Source organism: Protomyctophum bolini, assembly GCF_963924005.1.
Source record: "Protomyctophum bolini genome assembly, chromosome: 16".
In the NCBI taxonomy this organism is placed as follows: domain Eukaryota; kingdom Metazoa; phylum Chordata; class Actinopteri; order Myctophiformes; family Myctophidae; genus Protomyctophum; species Protomyctophum bolini.
This window is the reverse complement of record NC_137877.1, coordinates 42,459,702-42,474,365: the sequence shown is the minus strand read 5'-3', so window position 1 is coordinate 42,474,365 and position 14,664 is coordinate 42,459,702. Positions and strand designations below refer to the sequence as shown.

Below are 14,664 nucleotides of genomic sequence, written 5' to 3'. Positions count from 1 at the left end.
ATTGGACGTTCTTAATAGACCTGTATAAGTCTAGAGACTAATGCAAGTGATTGCGTTTACCTGTGTATCAGCGTATTTGCTCTCCCTGAACTCCCTCGGCAACACAGCCTGAACTTCCTCTTGGGACATCCAAATGTTCAGTGAGCCCAGCAGAAAGTACAGGTAATATGTCCACGTAGTTATGATCCGGCTGACCGTTGATGGGTGGATCCCGAAACGATCTGCCAGGTCAACTTCTGTGGACCCCAACGCCAGGTACATGAGGAAGAGGAAGACTTCATCCCACGGAAGCAGAGCATGTCTCTGAAAGAGAACGTACAAAACATAGACAATTATGTCTAGTGTGTTTTACACACTACACATACAACACACTACGTCTGGTTGGTACTCCACAGTCCCCTCTGGTAGTTGCGCTTGTTGCTCTGTCACCACTGTCCCTTCGACCTATAACTGTTTCAGTGGTGCAAGTCCATTTATGATCTTAAAAATGAGACAAGCATCTGCAAAATGTTTAAAGCTGTCAAAATTAAATAACTTTTGAACTATGTAGCAACGGTTGGGCTTTTGGTCAAGTGTTCTTGATTTCTGTTTGTACAGTGATTTTACAGTGATTTGTCTGCGACCAGGCTGTGAAACAGTAGGTTATGTGTGAGAAAATCATAGCATGCATTTAGAGTTTATCTGCATCTGTTGTTAGATATGGTCTTATGTGTCTGAAATTAGATACATTGACTTTGATTTTATTGGCTAAATGTTTAACATGTTTTTTAAATGTAAAGTTTTAGTCTAGTGTAATTCCTAGATATTTAAATTCTGATACAACCTGAATACTACTACCCTCGATGAGAATGTCAGGGTCAATGCTTCCTGATAGTCAGTGTGGCATTCATATCTTCATTTTAATTATGACAACACATCAATTAATATTTCCAACATATTCTGGTTGTCAATATATTTTCTTTCACATCAGGATGCAAGGATCATTAGATTCAGACCAATAACCCACCTACTGTATCTCTCAGACTCCCTCCCCAGTCAGAGTTCTGAGTTTGAATTAATGTAGAATTATGTGCAGAATGTAATTTGCATACATATGTGAGAGACTGAGAGTACTACATTTCATTATTTTATTTTTAAAAGATCCTCTCTCCCTCTCACACACTTATGCCAGTGTGCCAGTGTTCCCCTCCCCTGTGCCAATGTTGGCCCCAGTGCTAGCTACCCCTCTGGTATAGAGGTAACGTTAGCACAGTACAAAATATTAAAACAGCCTGATTAAACTTACCGAGTAAGTACATGGAATAAATATTTCCTCATTCCTCTGCTGGGCTCTCCGTGCCCGGGTGACTCGGATCATGTTGGCTGTGGATGGTTCAACACCACCAGGTGCTCATAGGTAGAAAATCTTGGACAAATTAGGATTGTCATTGTTTATAACCATGAGCAAGGTTACTTGCATGTAATGACATTTACATAAATTAATAATAAAAATGAAATTGGTATGCTTTATGCAAGTTATTCTCACCTTGTGAAGTGTCTATAGTCTGTGAGTCTGAGCCTTCAAATCGATGTAGCCCAAACCTACATTTCAGTGACAAGTCCTCCACTTGCTTCTTCAGTTGAGTGATTACATCCTTCATGTCATCCCTCTCACTCAATGCCAGGTCAACGGCGGCAGGTTCAGGGGCTGTGCAGTAGTCGTGGTCACAAGGCACTTCCATGACAGTTTCAGCAGCAGCTGCTGCACCATCCATCACCATCTGATCTGGGCAGTTAGTGGGTCTTTCTCTCCTCTGCCAAACACTAACGCGTTGATGGACTTCATATTTATTCCACTCAAGCAACACAGGCAAGGCCCCCTTTCTTTTTCTTTTTTTTTTCTTTTTTTATCCCACAATTTTGTAACCCAGTTTCACCCAGTGCCAATTGTCTAATGTAATCCTGGGCGCTACACTTCCTCTGCCAACCTGGGGGGGCAGCGGACTGACCTCATGCTTCCTTCTATGCATGAGGAGTCCAAGCTGCTTCTTTTCACCTGACAGGGGGGAATTTCCCCGGCCGGACGTAGCGCGTGGAAGGGACACGTTATTCCGACCAGTTCCAGGCCCCCTTTCTAATGCAATGAAGTCCACCTGGAGTCTCTATCACGTCTTCTTTCATGAAGTGCCTACTGCACACGTAGCACCGAGGAGTGACGGTGAAATTGTCTCTTCTATCCATTTAGCCCTTACTTCAGCATCTTCTGGGAAACGGTGAAAACTCAACGTTGTAAACCGAGCTGATGCAGTGCAAAGAGGCACTGAGCAATGCTCCGTAGAGCCCACCGCCCTCCTCATACAACTTCACCGTGGTTTTCTTCATGTTAAAACTTAACTAACTAACTAATTGACGAAACAAACGATAAAACCGAACGGTACGTACATTAACAACATAAACACAGACTTGGACAAAAAAAAGTACAACAAAAAAGCACAATTTAGCGTAGTTATAATTGTCGGAATAAAGCGATTATTTTAGAGCAGCAATCCTCCATCTGTTTTGAATAGACGCGGAAGTAAAGCGGAAGTGCCCGCCTGTGTAGTTGGCTAGACTCCGCCCCTTTCTAGACTTTGTGCAATCTATCCATGATGTTATTGTTTATCTGCCTGGAAATTAATCATACTGATTGATTTGACCTTTGAGACAAATACATTTATAGGCCAAAGTATCAGATTTTTTTTTTTTTACTATTGTTTTTTTTTTTCATTTTATCTAGATAGATTTGTGGGATATCTTTATACAGCCTATACTTCTTGCACAGATCATCACTATATCAGTGTCATTTTCACAATCATGACACAACAAAGGTAGTTTTTAAGCAAATTCAAGAATATTTTATTCATAACAAACTGATCACTAGTTCCCAGCACGCTTATAGGCAAGGTCATTCCACGTCAACTGCTTTAGCTCAGTTGACTGATGACTGGCTGACTCAAATGGACATCAAGCAGATGGTTGGCACTGCCTTGCTTGATTTTAGTGCTGCATTTGATGTCATAGACCATGGCATAATGATATCTAAACTAAAAACATATGGATTTAGCAATATGGCACTTGATTGGATGGTGAGCTACTTATCGGAGAGATCACAGAGAGTGTTTTTTAATGGTAGCCTATCCGAATGCAAGTATAATTATTGTGGGGTTCCTCAAGGAAGCTGTTTGGGTCCTTTTCTTTTCATTCTTTTTACTAATGATCTCCCTTGTGTGGCTATGAACACCCATATGGTAATGTATGCTGATGACACTACTCTGTATAGTACTGCCCCTTCATTAAATGAGTTAGTGAGTAATTTAAATCTGGATCTTGAGAGGGTATCTAACTGGGTGAAAAATAACAAACTAGCACTGAATGTTGCCAAAACAAAAAGTATTGTTTTTGGCACCAGGCATATGCTTATTGGTGACCCTCAGCTGCACCTATCAATGTCCGGTATAATACCAATAGAACAGGTTAAGAAAACTAAACTGCTTGGAGTTCTACTGGACAGTGAATTGTCATGGTCGGACCATATTGATGGCATTGTAACTAAGATGGGTAGAGGTATAGCCATGGTCAGGAAGTGCTCCGCATACTTGACATCCTCAGTCATGGGTCAAGTGATACAGTCATTGGTGTTTTGTCACCTTTATTATTGTCCTGTTGTATGGTCTGCGGCGACTCAAGCAGACCTGAACAAACTACAACTTGTTCAGAACCGAGCTGCTAGACTGGCACTTCATTGTTCTACTCGCACAAATATTGAATATATGCATAAACGCCTGTCCTGGTTATCTGTCAAAAACAAACTCCATTGCAGTGTCCTCATGTTTGTTAGAAACACAATTTCTAATCAAACACCAGATTACTTTTTCAAACAGTTATTAAAATCAAGTGACAGACATAATCATAACACCAGAATTGCAAGCCTCGGTCATTTATCACTCCCTCATTTTGGAACATGTTACCACCTCACATTAACATAACACAACATAAATTATCTTTCAAATATGCTTTAAAGGAACACTTGCTACAGCTGACCACATGACCATAATGTTATTTTCATTACGTTGCATTTAAATTTTATAGAATAAATTGTAATTATGTATTTTCATGTTTTTAACTGTTGAATGTATTTGTAATTACCGTATGTATTTTTTTGTATGTATTTCATATGGACCCCAGGAAGATTAGCTGTCGCCACGGCGTCAGCTAATGGGGATCCAGTCAATAAACACATAAACAAGTTGTTGCTGTTTTTGTGTGACTATGAGAAAAAGAAAATCACACGTGTCTGAAGTGAGGGGCGCTCTTATCATCATACATCATCTCATTCCGGCCAATCGCAATTTGTCTCCACTTTTCTGTCTTCCAATTTACCGTAATCACTTTTTATCCTCAATATGCACTTTGCTCAGCCAATCAAGTCATCGCTATGGGGGGGGTGCATAGCCAATCAAATCATCGCTATGATTCACACAAACACACAGAGCTGCATGGGCACAAAACAAAACAAAACGACCTAGAAATATGGAGATACAAGGTTTCTGCCCGACAGCAACAGTGTGTCGTATCGTATCCTATAAAATCAAAGGTTTTTGTCTGCTGGCACGACCTCCAATAAAATCTGCATGAATACGGTGAGCTTCTCCAACACACCGGGACACAGCTTGTAATGGATACAAGGCACATAGACCAATACTCCACTCATCATGAATGCAGTCACATAGAAGTATTCAATTTGGGGGTCGTCTATGATGGGCGCCAGAACGAGGAAAACCGCAGCGACGAGGACCAGTATGGGGAGTAAAATTGGCACCTGTGAAGAGAAATAATCGAAACGTATGTATGACACACAGGTCTGTAATTAGAGATGTCCCGATACTGTATCGTATCGGGAAAAGTAATCGGATCGGCCCTTATTTGTCATATTGGGTCATATCGGTATCAGTGAATATGCCAGTCTAACCACCGATCCGACACAGGGGTAAGGGACACTATATGGCAGGGAAATAAAATGTTGGGGCAATGTGAAGTTTGCTTTGGAGTTGCCCAAACTGCAAGTGTACATTTGCGTGAGGAGTCTGCTATAAACACAACATGAGATATATTGTAGCTGATAGCTATAAACACAACACGAGATATATAGCTAGATAGCTTTAAACACGAGACACACACTGGTATCGGTATTGGCCAACACAGAAATTGAGGGATCGGATCGGAAGCGAAAACAGTGTATCGTAATGTGTAATCTGTAATGTGCAGGGGTGTGTGTGTGGGGGGGGGGGGGGGGGGGGGGGAGCAGCATCCCCCTACTTCTCTCACTCCTAAAATGTTTGGGGGTAAAAAATGTTTTGTTGACTTTATGGATAAGATTAAGCATTGTAAACCCGTGTTTCTAAATAGGCTATACACCTCTGCATATATGTTTTATAGTTTGTGTCTGTGTGCGTTGCGCACGCGCACGCAAATGCACGCATGTGAGCACGCACGTGTCTTATGGGGAGTCCCCCCCACTTCTTAAAGTGGCACTATACAACCCTGGTAAGGTAATGTGTGTGCTATTTATAAGCAACTCCTGCCTTGTGGAGTATAAAGTCAAATGGTTAATTTGTATATATATCGCCTTTATCCAAACTATTATATTAATAATCCATTCACTCACACTACACCAGCAGTGGAGGAAAGCCTGCAAGGCACCAATGTGAGCAGTTACCGGGAACCAATGTGAGCAGTTACCGGTTCAGTGTCTTGTTCAGGACAGTAATAACTCAGTTTCTCAAGGAGTCACACTGCTTTCTGAGCTCATAATTTTTGTATGAAACAGATTGAGATTGAACTCACCCTGTATGGTCTGGGGAGCTCTGGTTTCTTGATCTTGAGATAGAGGAGTCCAGATATAGTGATTGCGTAGAAAAACCAGCTACTGAACCTGACAACGAAGACAAACAAGATATCTTTGTAAACATGTTTGTGTCGTATCAAATTTCCACAGGGGCACACAGGGTGACAAAGAAGAACCTAGTGCATGAACATTGATTAATTGATTGAAATATTTATTAACAGTTTGCCGAATTACAGTACATTTCAAGCACAAACTCAATACAAAGACTGTTAAAGCAACATTGACATTTGGTTGATCCTTCGGTTGTTTACCTGCCTGAGTAATGGGTATTATAGAAGTAACTATATTAATATATATTTTATATTATGCTGTTGCTTCTCTGCTCTGTGATTAAGGAATCCATAATTAGTGACTGCATACTGTGTATAATTATGTGGTCTTAACCATATACACAGTACTTAATTGCTGGAGTCCCCCAGGAGTCTGTACTAGGCCCCCTCCATTCCCCCTTGTGCTAAATTCCGTCTACAAGCTCACAAAACACATATAATGCACAATGTTTGCTCGTCCAGTGTATGGATTCTAGGGTTCATGTCGTTAAAATCACAGGAATGCAAACAAAACAGATCCTACAATAATAAAACCTGTCCTTGGCCTCTTCCTTTAGCCGCCTGTTGTTGCTCATATTAAGTATACCAAGACTGGTTATTGACAGAATCCGCTTTGTTGCATTTAAAAAAAAGAAAAATGTGTTAAAAGTGTGATTTTGAGACCTGGCTTTTCAATCACAGAGCACAGACAGACATAACAGATCAAGATGATTGACAGTATTGCGACTTGTATGAGTCATACCCAATCCATAAAGCTATACTGACTTACTTATGCTTAACCCATTCTGGGCGGGAACCCCTTTTGGTGTTTTACCCCCCCAGGCCAGGAACCCATTTTGGGGTTCTGTACAGTACGTACAGTATTCAAAAATGTAAAAATAAATATGCTGCTATATAAATAGGATTTAGAGGTGTTTTTAGAATCGGCCTCAGGCCTATAGCTATACAACCCAATATTCTATACCAAAGTTCAACATCGCTTTACATTACAATAAATGGTAGAATGCAGCCTATACATACTGCATATAGGCCTATAGTCAATATAAAGTAGGCCTACGTGTCACTTTTCCAACTTTGCCTGTGCACAAAATTCATGAACTTCTAATAGTGTGAAGTAAACGGACAGAATGGTAGCATTTACCCGTGGGATAGATGACAGATTGCTTATCCTTACCCTAAGTAGTTGACGATACTCTGGAAGTCCCCAGGAATAAGTACTAGAAGTGAAATAGTTGTTGTGAAGATCAAGGCTGGAGAAGGGGTCAGTCTATGGACATGGGCCATGGCCAATATACCTGGCTATGAAGGAAGACAGTATAATTCATTATGATCATGATGCTAAATTAGTGGTGGGAATATTAGGTTAGTTAGCAAAGTTTAATAATATGTAGCTGATAGATGTTTATACATGACTCAAGGATGGCTACAAACACTTTTTATTTTACCCTACCCACAATCTTTTTGAAGGGAAGACCTTCGCACACTTGACTTACTATAATATAGGTGCGTTGGCGACAAAGCAGCAGAGTGCAGACCAGATGCCTGAAGAAGGTCGAATGACCGAAACGTTGCATTTTGGACATTAAATAAAAAGCTCTTGAACCAGCAAGTGACAGTGTGCAGGTCTCCCTCTCACCCTATACCCACAATGTATTGTCAAAATTGAGAACACATTATTGTTATATAATAAATATCAATATAAAGTATAGAAAGTGTTATAACACTGTCAGTTTCTGTGTATTGCACATTGAACTAAAATATACACTATAACTATATGTAACCCCTAGACTAGAGGGTAGTAGAGTCCTAAGTGAGACGTATATTTAAGGGTGTTCTGAACAGGCAGATGACATGGGGACGTCAGTTGTGGGTCCTCACAAACGCCGTAACGTTCATGCGTTGTGAGACAGGTATGCTCGGCTGCAGACTTGTCATTTGGTAATCCTATATGCTCATTTTGTAAGCCTATTTTGCTCGGTTAAATATGTTTTGTATGATCTATTCTAAAAATGAGAGTATTGTCATTGGCAGGTCTACACCACACTTCTGCAGTGCGCTGTAGTGTAGCCTGGGATGTTTGGGGTGTGGCTTCCCCATTCTGTGTAGGACATTAACGTGAGGAATGTCGCCGTATGTGTGTTTGTGCAGGGCAGAACGATGGAATAATGTGCGGCGTTCTGTTGAATGGTCTAACGCATGTGTATTGTAACAGCTACAGGTGGAGATGTTGGCCTGTATGACGCCAGTGAAAGACAGTGCATGTGTTTAGAAGTACGAGACCTGGTAAGGCGATACTTTTGGTTGTGTTGCCTAGTATTATGATTTCTGTTCTGTATTATTGTTGTTATTATCATATATTATGCTGCATGAAATGGTGACTGTTGGGCATTATATGGGATATATTGTAATCAGTAGAGTTCAGCTGTTTGGTCAATGCATAATGGATGTATAGCTATTCTGTGCATATTACTGACTCTGGTTTGTCCATAGGTTCAAGTTGAAACGGCCCTGTAAAGGACTGTTGTCCCTTTTCCTTGCTATTTTAGTAATGCTGTATTTTGTGAAACAACCATTCTTCCACATTTTATATGTCATCTCAACCGCTACTTTTAAATACTTTTTGATATACAAATAAAAGCCTTTTGTACCATATTTATAAATAAAACTATTATGCTTGTACCATACTCCTGTATCCTGTCCGATCTATTTATTTAGTGGGGTTACATATAGGATGGATTATTATTGAATTTCCAGAGCTAAAGGATAGGTGAAGAGGTGTAAACTTCGTCTTCAGTGTTGTGCAAGGGCTGACCCTGTGGTGTGTGTGTGTGTGTGTGTGTGTGTGTGTGTGTGTGTGTGTGTGTGTGCCTGCCTGTGTGCGTGCGTGCATGCGTGTGTGTCGATGGAGAGGGCCACTATATGTTTCCACACTCACTCCAGAGAGCCACATTGCATTTTACTAAATATTTAAAAAGCCGATCTACAAGCTCAAAAGCTATTTTAGCTATATTTGAATTGAAATCCTGAATAATATTTTTATTTTATTTCAAATGCATTTAGTTATAGATATATGTTAACTTTGCGAAGAAAATCCAAATGCATTGGACACAAAAAAAGACAATAACATTGTAACACTAGTCATTAAGCTACTAATAGCTCCATCCACTGAATTAGAATATTTTGTAAAAGTTCATTTTCTTCTGTAATATAGTTCAAAAAGTGAAACTTTCATATATTCTCAATTCATTGTGCATAAAGTGAAGTATTTAAAACCTTTTTTTGTTTTAATCTTGATGATTATGGTGTATATACAGCTCATGAAAATCAAAAATCCCTATCTCAATGTTGAGGTGTTATGGAAGCCCAGGTTTGCTTTGTTAACAGCCGTAAATTAATTTGTATTGTTCAGTCTCATGTCTCACGCCTTCCTCTTGACAATACAACCTAGATTCTCTGGTTCCATTTGTACACTCTTAAGTTATGATTATACAATATGTATTGGGGTCCCAGAGATAGAAATACAATAAAATGGGGGGTCCCTAGCCTAATTCAGGTCAAACCGGGGGCCCTAGAGCCGTAAAAACTCCTCTTATGGTGGTCCATGGCATATATTTTCAAGGTTATAATGAGTATTATTTTAGGGGTCCTTGACATGAAAAGGTTTGGGAACCGCTGCTATAGGGTTCGTGTGGTTAACCCATTTATCGGCCACACCTGTGGACGATTCTAGAAATGTCTTCTAAATCCTGACAGTTTTCTTGAAAAACCCATGTTTTTTATGTCAGTCGTTCAACATTTTCATGTCAAGGACCCCCAAGATTATATGTAATTGGCCGCCAAACCCCATCTGAAAATGTTTTTCCAGGGACCCCCCCAGAAGCAAAGATTTGAGTTAAAAACGTTCGCTCTGAAATAATTATTATTCAAAGATTTGCACCACATTTTCACGATTTTTCAAAAATAGCAGACCTACAACTTAAAACACAGACAGGGCTTCCCTCTCACCATGTGTCCTTCCCTTGCAGCAACAAAGCACACACGTCCACCACTGAAGAATGTCCCGTTCAGACAACCAAAAGCAGACAATGCTGCAGCCACGGACATGGTCCAACCCCAGCTTCCTAAGACCTTATTCCTGAAAGGAAAGGAAAGGAAAGGAAAGGAAAATAAAATATGTAAGCCATGATATGCACCACACCTGATAGGACTGATGATAATTATGATACAGTCTCAGCCTGTCACATTCTGTCTCTCCCTCAGTCTGTGACTCCAGTCTGTGACTCCACACTGGCCAATCCCATTCCAGCACACCCAGTTCACCCAGTTCCATTTACACACCTGTCTTCAACTACCTCATAAGCCCAGCAGTGAACACTTCTCCAATCAACCTGCTCACTATAAAACTGGACTCAGTACAAACACTCATTGTCAGTTCATAACCTGTTGTCTTGGATGTTCTGCTTGTTTCCTGATTTGACTACATTTGTCATATTGCTATTGCCTGATTCCTGCCTGCATCTTCAGTGTAAGATATCTGCCTGATTCCTTATTAAATACTTATCTTTACTATTATCTACTCTTGTTATTGTGACTTTGCACTTGGGTTCAACTCACTCTGTCTGCATCCTTGACACAGCCGATGGAAAATTGGGATTATGATTTGTATTTTTGCTTGACCGTTAGTTAGTTGACATATATTTGGTATGTTCCTGTCACTGTCAAGTCCTATTGACCTCATGCACTCCGCTGCCATCTTGCCAGCAAGGTGCTAACAAGGTGCAATTTCCCATTGACAGCCCATTAATTGTTGATTAAACAACGTCAAACTCAACAATTTATAGCTGTACAAAAAGCTTGAATTATCCTCTTTCTATATCTGCAAAGTGTTTGTTTCATAAACATCCACTGTAAACATGTTATGAGTTACTCCCTGTCAAGAAATTCCTTTCAGGTGATTTGTTGGAGCTTGGATGTGCTCGTTGAATATTACTCAAGTCAACAGCCCATGTGTACCCACCTGTTTTGAATTTTCACATAATGCAGGAGGTTCCTGGTTGCTTCACTGATAACGACACTTAAAACAATCAGTGTGCCATATCAACATTCTAAATTGGATTATTACACCACATCAAAATGCAATATTTCCAAGTGATGTTGATTGTCCATATACCGTATATTACCAAATAGTAGCCCGGGCCGTTAATATGCAAAATCGATTCGGACCCCGGGCTGTTATAAGAAGCCGGGCCGTTATTCGCCATAGGCTGTTATTTATTTTTGCACCGGCCTGCACAAGGCCATTATTTGGTTTCAGTATAAACATACAGTAATATGTAGTGCAAATATTGTCTGGAACTGGTATTACCATAATAATAATTAAAAACAAACAAAGCTACAGTGTCCCCCTGAGTGCCTCCCCAGTGTCCCCCTGAGTGCCTCCCCAGTGCCTCTCCAGTGTCTCCCCAGTGCTTCCCCAGAGCCTCCCAGTGCCTCCCCAGTGCCTCTCCAGTGTCTCCCCAGTGTCTCCCCAGTGCCTCCCCAGAGCCTCCCAGTGCCTCCCCAGTGTCTCCCCAGTGCCTCCCAGTGTCTCCCCAGTGTCTCCCCAGTGTCTTGCCAGTGCCTCCCCAGTGCCTGCCCTGCAGTGTCCCCCAGTGTCTCCAATAAAAATACAAGAGCAATAATATACAAATTAATCTTAATTTATTAATCAAATTAATTAATCAAATTTTTCAAAACCCCCCGCTCCCAGCACCATGCCAAAGCTTTTTCCTGCAGGAAACACTGCAACCTAACAACATAGTGTTAGTTACTTTTTTACATCTGTTCTTTTTTCCATGTTGTCTTGCTTGATAGCATACAATATCCTCATTAATGCATAGGCCTGGAAATGGGGTAAAATACATTTGGAAATGTTGTAGAATATGAATTGTTAAAAAAATTATTGTGGGAACTAAACTTGTGGGACTGTAGCAATCTCAATGCTATACCAATACTCATCATCCTCCTCCAATTTAGTGCAACAATATTGTACAAGACCTACAAGCTCACAACGCGCTGAGGCTCGACGCATTGTGAGCTTGTATCTGCTATTTCTTTGCACACCGGCCACGGCTTTTTGCACCGGTCTGCACCTGGCCATCATTTGGTTACATACAGTTCCATGCAGTAATCTTTTTTTAGTATGGTAAACAATAAACATTGCAGGCAATGCATTTTGATTTAATTGTAAGAGGGAGCGTATCAACACACAGGTGTAACCACTGTTCTGATTGAGCATGGGGAAGCAGCGGACAAATACATGATTTCATTATAAACTGTAGGCCTATGTAGGCCTACCGGTAGATTTTCACCCAATGAAAATTTACACTTCACAGATTATAGGCCATTTGGAATTAGAACAATCGGTTAAAGATTGACCGAGAATAACACGATTTAAATATCAACCTTTTTGTTGCGCGAGGACTTGTTGCGCTGACGTGTTTTATAGTAGGCTACTATACTTGTGAGGACCTGGCTGCACGCCGCGCACCAAACTCACAAAGCGCTGTCATGATGCAACACTTGTTGCATCATTGTGGAGGACTGGTGTTGCGCTGCTGTGAGCTGGTGATGGCGTGCGGAGATCTGCAAACTCAACACGGTGAACACGCATATAATAATATAAATGAGGGCTGAGGCTGATGAAGTTTGCATATAACGGCCCATGGGCCGTTATATGGAGGAGGGCGGTTATTTGATGGAGGCGGAACCTGGGCTGTTATAAGAAGCTGGGCGGTTATTTGCGCATGGGCTGTTAATTGGTAATATACGGTACATATTTATATATTTATTTTTTTAAGAAATAGTTTCTTTCACATCAGGATGTAATGATCATTAGAGCAATAAACCCACCTATCTCTCAGACTCTCTCGACAGTCAGAGTTAGGAGTTTTAATGAATGAATGTAGAACTATGAGCAGGGTGTAATTCAGATGTGAGTGGACCTATAATTTAACTGACCAAACCCCTTTTTTTGAGGGGCGCTAGCCCCTCCTATACACAGGTTTAATGTTTGGGTGAAAAATGGGTTACTTGAGTGAATAAAAGGGAGTTGTGTCTTAACTTACCCCCAGGTAACCGCCACTGCACTGGTGGACATCATCTCGCTGGGCGTCAGCACCGTCAGGTAGCTCACATTCACCAGCAGATATAGCACTGTCACCATGGGAACCGCTATTAGAAGAGCTCTGGGAAGGTTCACCTACAGTATTAGATACAGAAAGAAAAAGATCAGAACCAGTGTTTTTTTTGCAGCAAATTTTTATTCTAGTTTTAGTCATATAGTCTCTTGAATAGTTTTCACTTCGTTTTAGTCCCATTTTAGTCACCCGGAATGTTTTAGTGTTAGTCAGTCTAGTTTTGGTCCATTTTAGTCGACTACATCTACAGTTGATTGTGTGTGTGTGTGTGTGTGTGTGTGTGTGTGTGTGTGTGTGTGTGTGTGTGTGTGTGTGTGTGTGTGTGTGTGTCACGCGTCTCAGTCATACTTTGACATACTGGAATTTTTTGCCATTTAAATTCTAACCTAAGCAACATTGTCAAATTATGAATTGTGCTCCTGCTCCAGCATGCTTACCTTATCCATCATGTCAAAGATAATGTACTGTAATGTAAGGTCGCTTATTGGTCCATATAACTAAAATAGGGGTGACATATCAAATAAGTCACTTTTTACCTCTGGACGTTTCAGCTCTTCTGTCACGGAATTGAGATTGTTCCAGCCACCATAGGCCCAAAGTCCCTGGTAGAAAGCAATGCCAATTGGACTGATGCCCACAGTCGTGTTGGCAAAGGAGCCTTCAAAGTTGACAGTGTGGCCCTTGATGAGCATCACCACGCCTCCTAGAACAATTCCAACCAGAGACAGCACCTTGGCCAACGTGAAGACGATTTGGACTGAGAGTGACGAGCGGACGTTCAAGCAGTTCACCGTGGCCAGCAGGATAATGGCAGCCGCGGCCACGCACTTCACCACCCGCACCGGGGGGGCGCAGTCCAAATAGAACGGGGCCACGGCGTACTGAGCAAAGCTCAGCGCGACACCGGCCACACCTGCTGGTCCCACGAGTAACACCGAGTTGAAGATCAACATGAAGGCAAGGAATGGCCCGAACGTCCTTAGGATGTATACGTACTCTCCCCCCGACTCCTGAATGACGGTTCCCAGCTCGGCGAAGCAGAGTGACCCCATAATTGCCAGCAGGCCGCAGCATGCCCAGATCACCAGGCTGGCCCCAGGGCTGCCGACGTTGGACAGCACGGACTGGGGACACATGAAGATCCCCGAGCCGATCATTGACCCTGCGATGAGGGACACGGCTCCGATCAGTCCTATTTCCCGTTTCAGACTGAGTTTCTCTGTCTTGGCGTCCATCGTTACAGTGGCCATGTGGCGCAAACCGTCCTGACACATTCACCTGTTGTTGAACAGGATCTGTGACAAACTGATTATGACACAATGTGCTCGGTGAGAGCACCCAAACACCTTATTACTCACTGTACCATGCTATTTTGAAGACTTAGCAACAAAGCCTGCCACCACTTTTCAAATTCAGTGACACCGCACCGTGCAATTTGGCATATATTGTTTACTCAAGTCTAATCTTCTACTCGTCTAATGACTGGGTGAGCATTTGCAGATAGGACTGAAGA

The 14,664-nt window shown here is 41.5% G+C and overlaps 1 protein-coding gene across 1 annotated transcript; it reads right to left on the bottom strand.

The window, feature by feature from the left end:
• Nucleotides 1-4,606: 4,606 nt before the first annotated feature.
• Nucleotides 4,607-14,386, bottom strand: LOC308331325 (b(0,+)-type amino acid transporter 1-like; the record flags this gene model as incomplete). Its single annotated transcript, XM_080786720.1, has 6 exons — nt 4,607-4,837; nt 5,863-5,950; nt 7,148-7,272; nt 9,979-10,108; nt 13,080-13,213; nt 13,688-14,386. The coding sequence occupies 6 exons, from the start codon at nt 14,384-14,386 to the stop codon at nt 4,607-4,609; spliced, it is 1,407 nt and encodes a 468-aa protein (XP_080642846.1).
• Between the last annotated feature and the right edge of the window lie 278 nt (nt 14,387-14,664).